Source organism: Miniopterus natalensis, chromosome 9, assembly GCF_054644295.1.
Source record: "Miniopterus natalensis isolate mMinNat1 chromosome 9, mMinNat1.hap1, whole genome shotgun sequence".
NCBI classification, from domain to species: Eukaryota; Metazoa; Chordata; class Mammalia; order Chiroptera; family Miniopteridae; genus Miniopterus; species Miniopterus natalensis.
In genome coordinates this window covers 32,193,502-32,207,728 of record NC_142089.1, presented here as the reverse complement: position 1 = coordinate 32,207,728, position 14,227 = coordinate 32,193,502, and the positions used below count along the sequence as shown (strand labels likewise).

General features: G+C 53.1%; 1 protein-coding gene and 1 non-coding gene across 5 annotated transcripts in view; one reads left to right on the top strand and one right to left on the bottom strand.

The window, feature by feature from the left end:
• Nucleotides 1–7,260, top strand: part of SSBP3 (single stranded DNA binding protein 3) — a 152,849-nt gene extending 145,589 nt beyond the window's left edge. For all 4 annotated transcript variants that reach the window (XM_087820455.1, XM_087820454.1, XM_087820453.1 and 1 more), the window contains 5 exons: nt 181–251; nt 4,089–4,167; nt 4,415–4,443; nt 4,563–4,664; nt 5,542–7,260. In XM_087820455.1, the coding sequence (XP_087676581.1) occupies nt 181–251; nt 4,089–4,167; nt 4,415–4,443; nt 4,563–4,664; nt 5,542–5,571 (311 nt within the window). In that variant the 3' untranslated portion in view covers nt 5,572–7,260. The remainder of the gene's footprint in view (nt 1–180; nt 252–4,088; nt 4,168–4,414; nt 4,444–4,562; nt 4,665–5,541) is intronic.
• A 6,519-nt stretch (nt 7,261–13,779) lies between these two features.
• LOC148092435 (U6 spliceosomal RNA) lies at nt 13,780–13,886 on the bottom strand. The gene has a single exon (XR_015715129.1). It is a non-coding gene; the product is annotated as a U6 spliceosomal RNA (small nuclear RNA).
• Nucleotides 13,887–14,227: the final 341 nt, after the last annotated feature.

Sequence of the window (14,227 nt, the reverse complement as noted above, 5' to 3'; positions counted from 1 at the left end):
AATTTTCTGTGATTAAAAACTTTGTGAATCTTCATTAAATACAAATTAGCCAGAAAATGGCGGTACTTAAAAGAAATTTTAGGTGATAAAATACAAAAGAATGAGTTCAAGTGCCATGAGTTTGTTTTAATTAAGAAATGAATTAATCACCCCGACTTGCGGGTTTCCACTATTCTACAGATTCAACAAATTCCAGTGACAACATCTACACAATGATTAATCCGGTGCCGCCTGGAGGCAGCCGGTCCAACGTAAGTCTGCTTTCTAATAATTTACATATCAGATACCATAACAAATCATAATTAACTTCATCAGCTGAGGGGAAAGCACGTTTAATTGATTTCAGCCATTTGTTTCCAAAGATGAATAAAATAAACCGTCAGAAAAGTGATTAACTCTTGGGCACCTCAGTTTCCATCTCATGGCTGCCAGGTGGTGGCAGCGAAGGGGATGAAGTGAGTCCCGATCCTCTGGTCAGAGCGGGGCACTGGACCCCGCTGGGGGGGACCCCTGCTGCCCTGTGTGGGGTGTCGGTCCTGGAGAGCACCGGGCTGCAGGTGGGGTTTGGGCCGGCCCCTGCTCGGCTGGCTGTGCCACTCAGGGCAGCACCTCACCCTCTTGGGTCTGTTTCCTTGGTCACAGAGCTAAGAGTGCGGGCCACAGCGAGTGGACCATTTGGGGACCTTCCTGCCCTGTGCCTTAGGCTCCTTTGGGAGCCCTGTGACTCCTGCACCTCGAAGCCTCTTGGCCTCTCTTCAGGCCATTCCCTCATCAAGGAGCCACTCCCTCCCTCCTTGGCCTTTCAAAGTTCCAACCTCCAGTGATGTCACAGCTCAAACTCTTACCTTTTCTGATCACCCACTCCCTATTCCTCTGCCCTGTGTCATGCGGGACTTGACCTTGCAGCTGTAGCCTGTCTCCTTCTCCCAGCTGGGAGCTCCCTGAGGACAGTGCAGGTCCATCACCTCCAGGCAACCCTCCCATGTCAGCCTGGAAGGTGAACCCAACGAGCCTTGCCCTTGGGAGCCCAGGGTTTGGAAAGGAGGCTACCTGTGACCACATCAGCAGTCTGCAGACTGCAGAGCTAGAGGGTGGGCTTTGGGCCCCCAAATTGTCTGTGGCTTTTCGGGGTGCTCTGTTTGGTTTTGTTGGTTCCATTCTTAATGAGACACCTAAACCACCCATTTGCTAAATCCTGACATGAGTGGTCCCATGCTGGTCACTGGGGCTGTTTAAGCTACTGGTAGCCTCCGTGGTGAGGGTCTTTGGCCCAGCTCCTCAGGTGCCAAGAGGGGCTGTAACCAGGGTCATGTGACTGAGGGGAGGGGAACCACACATTACACCTGACACCCCACCACCCCTCACCCTCCCCTCTTCTGCACACCCAGCTCCTCCCACCAGCCCTGCCTCATCACTCCCTGCTTCTTGCAGGGTAACCAGCCATCTGGGTTTTAACTTTAAAAGCCCCATGTCCCAGGAGACCGCATCCCAGGACAGGAAGTCCTGGTTTATGGCAGTGGATGCAGGAAGTTGGGTGGGAAAGTGTAAGATCTGCACAGTGGCCCGAAGACGGACTGGTGTGGTGTTCAGCATCCCGTGGAAATGGCGTTGATTACCCCCCTCCCACAGTCGCTGTTGCCATATTTCTCCTGACCATGGACTCCGTGGGTCGTGACCTGTGGCCCCCAGGGATGCAACTCAAGGGCGCTGCCGTCGAAGCACTTGGTGGCACCTGCCTTTGGCTTTGCCTCAGGTTAACTGTCATGCCGTTGAGATGGCACAGGTTCTATTTTTCGTGCTGTGAGTGTTGTGACCACGTTTTCCAAGAGTTCAGATGATGAAAATGAGAAGGATGACAGCACCAGCACTGGGAAGAGGACCAAACGACTGTACTATTTTAATGACGGGGAGGACACACCGCTGGATTGGGGGTAAATGACCAAGTCGGAAGGGACTGCACTGTATGCTGCACAGAAGAGGAGGGGAGGTGACGGCAGAGGGCGTGAAGCGCGTTGGAGACTGAATCAGACTTCTATTCTAAATCCGTCAAAAGGTTTCTGTCATCCTCCAGAGAGACACCACAGCTCAGTCGAAAATAGCGGCGGCTGTGTTCCCTTGGACGTACCCCCCGAAGGAACCCATCACCATGCTCGCCGAGCTGAGAAGGTTACAGCTCCTGCTGCGAGGCTGCAGCTCAGTCCTCTGGGTGAATAGAGGGGGATTTGGTGACAGACGTGTTGGTCCTTTACAGTGTGGAGTTGGTTCTGTCATCTTACCAGCAGTCAGGCGAGCTTCCTACAGTGGGTCAAGTGGTGCATCAAATCCTGGCAACAAAAACAGGTCCATCCCCAGATCTTGGGAACTTTGACTTGAAACTATAGCTTTAAATCGTCATCTCAATTTCTGTGAAGAAAACGTAAATCAGAGATTGTGTTCTCTTGTCCACATACGGACTTAGACTTGGCTCATTTGTCTGCATATTTGGCAGACGGTACACCGTTAAATTGGCAACTTTCATTCAGTCTGTAAACATCTTACCTGCTAAATGTCCCATCCACCTTGCCCCCCACGCTGCTACAAAGGGGTGTGATGCACTTACCTGTGATGTCAGGCTTTCACAATGAAAGTGTTTTGTCACTTGTCAGTTTCCTCAAAACATGCAGATACACTTAATGAGATGTTCGACTTTGTAGAAACCGGGAGCCTCAGACACGCCCACAGGGTGGCCATCGCTGCTGCTGGCCATAGGAAAGATGTTAAGTTGTTGGCCGGCTGCGATGTCCTCTGATTTGGATATGCATTGAGATGAGAATGGAGAAGGGCCTTGCACTGAAATAGAAATGCATGTGCGTGTCTCCAGAACTGTTTGAGGGTCTTTAAAGAAGCCACGAGGAGCCAAGATGAGCCGACCCGCCGCACCTGTGTTCAGGGTTGTGGGTGGGAGGGGCAGGGGCTGGGGCTACAACAGAACCTCAAACGGCCAAAGGAATGATTCATTTTTGGAAATGTGACTGCTTGAGAACAAAAAATGTCATCAGTAAGGGTAGCCACATTAAACAGGACTTTCTCATTAAAGTTTCTTATTAAAACTGTAACTTAATTGGAATCCAACTTGGATCTCACAAGTTCAGACTACCTTTCTGCTTTAAAACTGTTTCCCTGGAAGGACAGGTCGGCTTGCTGATGACACCCAGTGTGCTGTGGAGTGTTTAGAAACGATGAACACCTGAGACAGAGCTGGCTTCTCTGGTGGACCTGACTGAGTGAGGTTGGACTGCTTCCTTACACCAGCACCCAAAGTTAAGGCAGACCCTGGACCTGAATGGCAGAGCTGACACTATAAAACAGAAGAAAGCACAGGAGTAAGTCTTGTGACCAGGGTTAAGCAAAGGGTCTTGGCTAAAACACCAAAAGCACAGGTGACAAAAGAAAGCAGGAGCTGCACTGGACTTCATCACAGTTAAGACTTCTGTGTTTCACAGGACACTGTCATCCACAGAGTGGGAAAAAATATTTGCAAATCATGTATCTGATAAGGGACTTAAGTCTAAAATATGTAAAGAACTCTTAAAACTCAATAATAACAAAAATCCAATAAAAAAATGGGCCAAGGGTCTGAATAGACATTTCTCCAAAGAACAAATAAACAGTGAAAATGATGCTCAGCATTATTTAATGCAAATGGAAACAACGAGATACTACTTCATAGGATAACTATGATTGAAAAGACAAATAATGACCAGTGTTGGCAAGGATGGGAAGAAATTGGAACCCATCACCACGCAGGTGGCGCAGCTGCTTCGGCAAACAGTCCTGCGGTTCTCCGAAGGGTTAAACAGTCACCTTGTGACCCTGCAAGGCCACTCCTAGGTATCTACCCCTGAGAAAGGAAGACACGCGTCCCCACAGTAATTGTACACAAATGTTCATAAGCATTATTCATAATAGCCAAGAGTAGAAACAACCTAAATGTCCATTGTTCTGCTTTGAGTGTGAGAGAGAGGAGCCCCCCAGAGTGGAGGCTCCCTGAGGTCGGGACCCTGGTGCAGCTGGGCCACTCAGCCGCGTGCCCTGTGCTTCTTCCTCAGTTCCCCATGGGTCCAGGCTCGGACGGCCCGATGGGCGGCATGGGCGGCATGGAGCCCCACCACATGAACGGATCGTTAGGTGAGCCTGCTGCCCCGCCCGGCCCTGCCCCGCAGCCTTGTCTCTGCCTCCGCTGCTGGCGCAGCTAGGCCTGTCCATAGCCCTGGCCTTGGCCGGGCCCACGGGAAGAGACAGGGAAAGAACTGCCAGGATGGGAAGTTCTCTGCACAGAAACTGTGGGATTCAGGTGGAAGGGTTTGGAGGCCTCTCTGCAGAAAAGTGGGCAAGAAACTGAACAGGATTCTTTTTTTTTTTTTTTTCTTTTCAGGGTCAGGTGACATAGATGGACTTCCAAAAGTGAGTGTGTGTTTGATGTCTCCTCCCTGGACACTCCCTGCCGCACCCCTGGGATATTCTCCCAGTGTGGCTGGCAGGTTGTGGGGGCCTGGGGCTCACCTCCTCTCCTCTCCCTGCAGAATTCTCCTAACAACATAAGTGGCATTAGCAATCCTCCCGGCACCCCTCGGGACGATGGCGAGCTAGGAGGGAACTTCCTCCACTCCTTCCAGAACGACAATGTAAGTGTGCCTCCTGCACCCTCATTGCATCTGGGACCATCATCTGGTCCCCTGAGGCCTGGGGACTATTGAACAAATTTCAGAGCCTGCTGACCAAGACCTGCCCACTGGGCTCGTATCCCAGCAGCCTCCCTGTGGGCCTCTTGGCTTCCTTGCCACATGCCCTGCCCACTGCCACCTGAGTCTGACCATTGCCACCTGAGTCTGACCACTGCCACCTGAGTCCGGCCACTGGCAGATCCTCCTGGAGGATCTGTGTGCAGGCACAATGCCTCGGGCACTGATGAAGCTGATTTGGCTGGAAAAGCCTTGGGCTGGGACTGGGAGGCCTGGGCTCTGGCCCCTGGGTCATTATCCTGGGGGTGCATTTCCATCCATCCTGGGGAGGAAGGTTCATGCAAACAGTGATTTCCTGGGGTCTCACTGCGGAGGCACTGGCCATCTTTTCCATGTTGGGCTTCTGTCTTTAGTCTTATTTGAAGGAAGAGCCTCATGGTTCAGCAGCTCTTGAGACCCCCAAACTGGCTCCCACCCCAGGGCACCCCGGTTCACCATTCCCCAGTCCTCTGCAGTCCTGTGCCAACTGCAGGAAAGCCGCTGCCGGGGTGGGGTGGAGGGTGTGGGGAAGGGCACCTGCCTCTTCAGCTGGAAAGAGGGTTGATTTATAGAGGGAAGGGGGGGTGAGTCTGCCTCCAGAGTTCCTGAGGGGCACAGGTTGGGGCTGAGATGTGCCTCCTGGCCCTGCCGGCCCCCTGCCCACCTAGTCTCAACCAAGCCAGGCCCCTAGACGGGCCCCGTCCACCTCTGTGCAGTCAGACCCTCACAAGTCTCCCACTGCCTGGCCCTCACGAGCCCCCTCCTCTGGTTCTCTCCCCAGTATTCTCCAAGCATGACGATGAGCGTGTGATGCCCCCTCCTCTCCTCCGAGACGCTGAGAGCCGGCACTGCCGACGGGAAGGTGCCAGAAATTATGCAAGAAGAAGTGAGGTGTCATTACCCAGGAGCTGGAGGAGGGGCGTCTCCCCGCTCCCCTCCACCCCCACCCTCCTCTCCACTCCCCCACCTTTCCCAATTTTAGTTTCATGCAATAAAAAGGCCGAACTTTTTATTCCATAAAACATGAAGGACAAAACTAAAAATAAAAATATATTTCAAGTCAATGACCAGAAAAATCCCACCCCTTGCCCTTTCCCAAAGGATCTTTTATGTACATGACACTTTTTTTGTTGTTTTTTTGTTTGGGGTTTTACCGTTGGGATTTTTTATTTGTTTTCAGGGGGAGGAGGGTTGGGGGGAAATTTTTTAAAAAGGAAGCTTCTAGCAAGCCCCCACCCCCCATTTCACCCCAACCAACCTCTTTGCTTTCTTCTTAAAAAAAAAAAAAAAAAAGGAAAAATACAAAAAAACCCCACGTGGCACCAAGCCCTGCTGCCTCTACCCAGCCCTTCCACCAGGAAAGCTAGTCTAGGTGTGAGATCGCACACTGTCTTTGTAGCCACCTAAAAATAATAATAATAATAATAAACTGGGCAGTTTACAATCAGTGGTTTCTTTCAAAAGACCTTCTTTGGAAAGAAAAAGGAAGTCACCCCTTTCCCCTTGGGGGTTTTTGGCATGTGGATGGGCAAGGGAGGGGCGGGACCTGGGGCTTTTTTTTTTGGTTTTTTTGTTTAGTTTCTCCTGGCCAAGGTGGCAATAGCAGCTGCACAACTTGGACCCCAGAATTTGCCCCACCCCCTTATGGGCCAGGGCCAGGCCACCTGGAGGCTTTCAAGACCCCCCAGGGCGGAGACTCGCCACAACCCTCAACCCGGCGGCTGGCACTGTGTTCCCGGGACTGCTTCCTCCTGGACCCACCCCCTGCGGCCCGGCCCCCGCCCCAGGCTTCCCAGCGAGAATCTGCCAGCTGGGTGGTGGTGGCCCCTTCCACGGTGGCTGTGACCGGGGACGTGGAAACTGACCGCTGCGCCCTCGGCCCCTTGGCCCTCGCATGGTCCTCGTGTTGCTGGCAGCGTAGGGCTGGAGTTTGGGGCTTGCTTTTGTTTTTTTTCTGTTGACCCTTCCTCCTTTTACAAAGACTGGGATATTGACCAGAACTGCTCAGCATATGCTTGGAACTGGATGGAAAGACTTTGGAATAGCTGTGGGGGGTGGGGGGACACCAGCCACCATACAGACATGCTGTTTCCAGTCCTGTTTTTATTTTCAAAAACCGACACACTCGACAGTGGAGCCTGTCCCCTCCCAGGAGGGGTGACTCGGCCTCCCTCACCTCAGCACCCCCATGGAAACCTCTGTGTCTTGCCCTGGAGACACCCGAATTCTTTGTACATTTACTCCCTCCTCCCCCTCCCCGTAGCTGGTCTTTGTTTCTCCCCCCTTCTGATCCATGTATATCATATTATGTGAGATATCATCTGCCTGAAAAAAGACCTTGTGCGGATTATTGGGAACATTGTAGCTGTTTCTGTGTTTTTTCTTACCTTGTAGTCTGGTTCTGAATTAAGAGAGGAAAAAAAAAGTAATTATGATACATTGTAGTTTGTGTACGATATATGTTGATAACGTTTTATTAAAGGGACATCTTTTTTCCGCAGCCCTTCCTGACATGTTTGGGGCGAATGTGGGTGGGAGTTTATTACACTGATTACAAAATGCAAGGCGACGGGCTGGGCACAGTTTTTGCTTTTGTTTTCAAGGCGGCCGCCTTCTCTTCCCGGGCATGGTAATGCTGCATTTTCTGTGGAGAGAGGCAGCAGCCTTTGGGAACAGGCTGGGAGGGAGAACAGCCGTCTCGCTTCAGATATTCGGGGCATTCTGAAAGCCAGTTTCGGTTTCCTGTCTTGCAGACACGTTTTAGCTGGCCAGGATGGGTTTTCCTGGAAGTAGAGACTGGTTCTTGGTAGCTCGCATTTTCCATCAAGAGTCAGTGTCAGCGAGGGTGGCCCTGTGGCTGCTGCCTCGCCTGCCTCCTCACTTTGGTGAAATTCGCTTCACTGATCCTGGGGTGCTGGGCCACCTGGAGGTTGGTGTGTTTTTTTAACCTCCAAGGCAAGCGGGAGCTCTTGAAGGATTTTCAGAGTAGTGCACTTTAATGTGAATTTTAGGAAATGGGTATAAGCAGCATCTGGAAGATGGCTCGGTGGGCTGGGAAGATGTGGGGACCCCGGCCCAGACATCACCTCGGCAAGAAATACTGAAAGGGGGGGTGGGCGAGGGCCTGAGCTGCAGTGGATGCTGATTTGAATTTAGAAAGTAGAAGTTTATTTCCTGGAGCCTTGGGGACCTTGTTCCAAGCCTGTCGCAGGAGGGGGTGTGGGGGGAAAGGTATCTGAGCAAAGTGTGGCTCAGTCACCCTTACAAGATCTGAGCCACCAGACAGCGAATGCCAGTTTCAGATCCTGCCTTGGCCACTGCTGTGTGGCCATGGGCAAGTTAGTTCCCACCTCTGCTCAGTTTCCTCATCTGTAAAATGGGATAATGGGCTACTTCCCTCATGGGGTGGTTGTGAGGGTGAGTCAGCATCCATCTGCGGTGTTCAGAAGGGCCTCGCACAAAGCAAGCAGCAGGGTTAGCTGTTGGTGGTATTAACTCATTTGGGGAGAGTCCAAGTGGGCATGATGGGCAGTAGTTGAGAGGGTCTAGAAGACTGACCCATTTTGCACCTGCCCTCGTCTTGGAGCAAGGTTTTCGAGGCTCTTCCTCAGCACAGACACCTTTGAGTTTTGGGAAAACCTCATTGTGAAATATGGGGAGACTCGGGCTGTGGCTGAGCTGCACTCACAGCTGTGATGAGGCATTTGTGTCACGTGCCAGCCCAGTGCTGGGCAGGGGAGACAGTAGAGGTGACAGGCAAACATCCCTTGTCACCCTTGCTGGTGCCTCTGTCTCCAGGGCAGGACTTGGGACAGGAGCAGTGGTGCGGGTGCTGAGCCGGGAGGGAGCCCAGGCCCTGGGGGAGAGGACAGCCTGTGAAGAGAGCCTGCTGCGTGCCTCACCCCTGCCTCTGCAACATTCATGGCCCTGCTGAGGGCTGTTCAGCGTTGGTCTTCTCACCAGGGGCAGATCTTAGGAGAAGACTGGCTCCTGTTCCCCCAAATGTTTTCACTGCCCTTCTAGGCCAGACCAGGCCCTGCAGCCAGGAGAAGGGTCCCCGGGTGAGAGGTGGGAGAAAGGGAATGTCCCTCCTGTTCTCTCACAGAGGAGCCTTGGCCCATCCTTGACGGGGGCAGGCGTGGAGGAGCTAGGCCACAGGCCCAAGCTCAGCAGCTGCTTTTCTGCTGGAGTCACCACTGTCCACAGAAGTCCACTTCTCGGGGGCAGCCAGCCTGTGGGTCTTGGGGGAGGGCTGGGCCGGAGTCAGAAAAAGCTGGCGTGGCTGGAGACTCACAGCTTCTCCCTGCCGGCTGGGCACCCCTCCCTGGAGCCCGAAAAGGAGAACCTTGAGGCAAACCAGCTGATGCCAGCACGGGGGGCAGGGTAGCTGCCAAGGTGCAGAGCCAGAGCAGGACTCCAGTCAGCTCAGCTAGCCTGATGCCCTGGTGACCCTTAGGGACCCTGCTCCTGGCCTCTGCTGCCCCATGCAGATTCCACAGGTCCCGGGGGCCTGAGCCTGGAGCATAGCCTGGGCTTTTGTGAGGGTTCTGCCCTGAATTGAGTGGAACTCGGGCTCCCCTGGGCTGGGCAGGAGAGGAGAAGGGGTGATAGTTGGATGTGCCCTACCTCTGCTCTGCCCCGGACTCGTTGGACATTGTCACTAGGGGTACTGAATACAGAAGATCAGGCCAGGGTGGGGGGTGCTGAATGTTAGAGGGTCCATTTTATCCAGCGCTGGTGCAAAAACCTGTTCCCAAGTGCCTATGGAGGCCCAGTGCTTGGCATCTGTTACCTGGACGTCAGCCACCTCCTTGGTTTCCTGCCTCCATCTCAGCCCTTCCACCACCACAGAGATCTAACTCTGAGCATCGTCACTCTTCCATCCGTCCATTCATGTATTCATTGAGCACCTATTATGTGCCAGGGACTGTCCTGGCACTAGAGCTATGGTAGTGAATGGAAAACATGGAAGGTCTGGCTGGTATGGCTCAGCTGGTTGGGCGCCGTCCCGTGCACCTTGGTGGGGGGCATGCAGGAGGCTGCCAGGTGATGCTTTGCTCTTGCATCCAGTTTCTCTCTTTCCCTCTCCCTTTTAAAAAAAAATCTTAAACACGTACATGGAAGGATGGAGATGCCCCTCACTGTGGGGGGCAGGCTGCAGGACGGGCAGGTTGAGGTGACACTCCATTTGGCAAATTAGATTTGAGATGCTTGGGCAGAAGGTATCCAGGTGAAGGCGTCAGGCAAGTAGTCTGGGATGGAGACACTTTGGGAATTGGCATTTGGAAGGTCTTTAAAGCCACAAGCCTGGCTGAGATCATCTGGAGGGCAAATGGACAAGGGCCCAAGGACTCTCAGCGATGAGAGAGCTGGAAAATAGAAACAGTAAAGGAGGCAGAGAAATGAGTAAGAGAGCAGGGTGCCCCGGAGACCAAGTGAAGGAGACTGCAGGGAGCAGAGTGCCAAGTGCTTCTGAGAGTATAAGACGGCAGGCCCACCAGGCCCGGGGACACAGTCCACACTTCATTCAGACCCTGCCTGCTCTCTCTCGCCCCTCGGCACTTCATGCTCTGTCCACGTGGAACAGCTTATGAATGTTGCCCACCAGGGGCCATTGTCCTTGCTTCTCTCTTGGGTGCCTTTCCCGCTTGCCCTTTAGAATCCAGCTCGATGGCCCCTCTTTCAGGAAGTCTTCTAGGCTGAGTTAGAGGCTTTCTCTGCCCCCACAGCTCCTATGCTATATTGGCTCAGCCTCTGCCTCCCCCATCAGGCTGGGAGCTCCTCAAAGCCAGGGACCATGTTTGAGTGTCCTTTGTCCCCAGAGCCACCCAGCACATGCCCAGTGAGTAGTCATGGAGGGGCTTGATGTGTGCTGAGTAGTCAGCCCTGCACCCCTCCCCAGTGCATGCTGTCACAGGTGCTCAGGTGTGAGCAAAGAAGGAGCCTTTACGGCTGCCTGCTTCTGCGATCCAAAGGGGACTGGCTGCTGTACCTGTGACCACGAGTCAACTGGGAGCTCCCTGAGGGCAGGGTCCGTGTCTCTCTCATTCTGAATCTATGACTCCCAGAGCACACAGTAGGTGGTTATAAAGTGGGCTGAATTGTTGGACTGCCCCTAGAGAAGGTCTATAGTGGGGAACCTCAGGGCTCAGCCCTCCCCTTCCTGACACCGAGTTTCACCATGGCCCAGTAGGTGATGAGAAGACCCATCGTGCGTGTGTGTGTGTGTGTGTGTGGGGGGGTGACAAAAAACTGAAAGAGGCCATACTGCACTTGACAGGCTGGACTCTTGCCCTGGGCAGCAAGCCCATGCCCTGGATGCATACTTTGGGTGTGAGGAGATGTGGCCTGGGGTGTCTGGCATGGGCTAGACCGAGGATCTCAGGTAGCAATAACCAAAGCAGAGTGTCCAGAACAGGATGGGCTGGACCCTGCTGTGCTCGGCTAAGTTGAATATTTGGGTCCCTGGGCCCTGCTCTGCGACAGGGCCTGAAGCAGGTAGTGAACTGAGAAGTGGGATAGAAGTTCAGTGGGAGGCAGACAGTGGGCTATTTGGCTTTGAGGCATTTAATTTCTAGCCTCAAATCTCTACAGGTCAGTCTCCTGGCTGAGAGGACGCATGAGGTCTGCGGCCCCAGAGGACAGGGCTGGGACCCCTGAGTTTCAGCTGCAGGATGACAAAGAAGGAAAGAGGCTGAACTGGGAGTAAGTTCCTCACGGCTGGGGAAGGGGTGGTGTTGGTTCCTGGGACCCCAGGGGGCAGAGGGAAAGGTAAGTCCCTTCTCAGGGACAGAGTTGGGATTAGAGCCAACTCATTCTGACCTCTAAGTCTCCCCCAGCTTTTTGCCACCTCTGAAAGAGGTCCCCATGGACTCCACTGAGCTATGACTTGAATTCCTTCCTTTGCAGAAAAGGGAGGGGTGGTGGTTACAGGCACAGCGTGAGGGCTGAGGGACACGTGTCCTGATGAGGGAGCCTGTGCTCCAGCAGGGCTTCCCTGACTGCCTCGCTGTCCTGCAAACACACCAGTCCCTCCCCATTCCAGCCATTGCATCTTCCCCAGCTGCGGGGAGAGCAGGGACCTTAGTTTGTTCATTGCTCTGTACCCAGGTCCTTGCGGAATGCCTGCCACGTACAAGATGCTCATGGACACCTGTGGGATGAATGAACCAAGTGCCTGAGAGCTTATTTTGAGGTGAGGGTTGGGCACCAGGCTCACTTTGTAACAAGTACATATCTCTGGAGGCTCCCAGACATGCCTGGAGAGAGTGTCCCTGTAACAGGCTGATCTAGCAGCCAAGCAGGTGGACCCACGTGTCATGGTGATTTGTGTGTTCATGCCAAAGGGAAGACTGTCTGAGGCACTCGGGTCACAGGCACGCTTTAAGGGACTTTCTCCTGCCATAAAACCTGAGGGGACCCTGGCCTGCTCCTTCGTCAGCCTTGGGCTTGCCGCTGAGGGACAGAGTCTCAGTCTCAAAGCCTCCGGCAAGCACCTACCCCAGGTCCAGCCTGAGCCAGCCTTCGGGGATGACAGAGATTCAAAGCCGCCTTTTCATGGGGCTTCTGAAAAGCTCCAGACCCAGCTCCTTGAAATCTCCTGGCCAAGTGCAGCTTATTCATCTAAAAGTGGGGAAAACTGAAAGGGAGGAGCTTGATCCCATTTTGCAGATGAGGAAACCGAGCGTGTGAGAGGGAAGCTGGAATCTAGGAGGCTCTTGGAAATGGCTTCCCCAGTCCCTTGCCGCCACTGGAAGTGAACTGAGGAAACTTTTAATGATCAACAAGACACAAATCGGACCCAATGAGAGTATGTTCACATATGTTCGCAATGGCAGTGTCAAAATGTTGGTTCCAAAAGTCTGTTGCTTAGAAGTCCAAGTCCCTGCAGGTGGGTTTTTACACCGATGGTGTGACCTCTCCCTCCACTCCTCCCCCAGACTCACTGACTAGGTAGGTGGTCAGTTCTCAGGCTCGAATGTCAAACGGCCTTAAACATCGTCATGAATTTCTTCCCTTCCTGTGTTTAAGGGGAAAGGATGTAAGAAGGTGGTGAGGGTGAGGTAGGTGGACCCCTTTCTGTGGAGGGGGCTGCTCTTCCCGCTACACCACGTGGTCTCTAAGCCTCAGTTTCCTCACCTGTGTAGGGAGGCGAAAAACTACCAGTCCTGCTGGCCTCACCTTGCCGATCAGCTGCAAGGGGCCTGAGGTGAGAGTGCAGTGCGCGCCAGGCTCCACAGCTGACCTCCGAGTTCCAAAGAGGACACACCGAGACCAGCCATTAGGGCTGTCCTCACTTGGGGGCTGGATGGGGGCGGTCCTCAAGCTGCAAGGTCACCTCATCTGCTGACTGCCTGCTTCTCCGCAGCCTCTGTCCCACAGGCTCGACACTCAGGCTCACTTCGCTGTCACTCCCCATTCTTCCGCCGCCTGCACGGGGCTCCAGCCTGCTCAGCCTGGCTTCAGGCCATCACCATCACTCAACCAAGAATCACTGCAACGGCCTCCAGCTGGTCCGTACAGTCACCCTGCCAACTCGTCCTCCACAACCACCAGTGTGTTTTTTAAATCCCTTTGACTCAGCAATTTTGCTAGGAATTTATCTGATGGCTATGCTGGCAAAAGTATGCTAAGATACATGAGCAAGGATGCTCACTGCAGCATTATTTGCAATAGTAACAACTGAGAATAACTGACTGTCCATCGATAGGTATTAATGCAGCTGCTCAGAAGAACAAGGTAGCTCACATGTGCTGACGTGGCAAGATCCTGCTCCCAAGGCATTAGGTGAGAGAGGGAGGTGCAGCGTACAAACAGGATGACCCTAGTGATGTGCATGTTGTTACACACGCACACTTAACGGCACCACGTCAGAAAACTCTAAGCTGCAGAAGTTACCCTGAGGGACTAGAACTAAGGATTGCCTCGGGTGGGGCGACTTCACTTTTATAGTATACTTCTGTTCTTTAAGATTTCACCATTTATATATATGCAATAATAATTTTTTTTTTTTACTTTTAGAAATATGAAACACTTCATGAATTTGAAAGTCATCCTTGCGCAGGGGCCATGCTAATATTCTTTGTGTCATTCCACTGTTAGTGTACGTGCTGCTGAAGTGAGCGCTGTAATGATTATCTTTAAAATGAAAAATGGGCACCAGGGCTGTGAGCTCCCCAGGCTCCAGATCACCTGCCATGGGAAGCTTGGGGTGCTTGGCATTCAAGGCCTCTTGTGAGTTGGCCACTCCAACCTTACCCCAACCTCCCCGACTCAGCAGAACCCTGTGACCTCCCCCACCCCCCCCTTTTGCACCATGCTGCCTTTTCCCAGTGGCCCCTTCACACACCGCCACCAGTGCAATCTGTCCTTTTCCTAGTAATCCCTTCTGCCACCCCACCCGTCCCTGCCAAGCTGAAAAGGAGTTATACAGTGGAAGGAATGCAAGCCACAGTCACACACAGGCA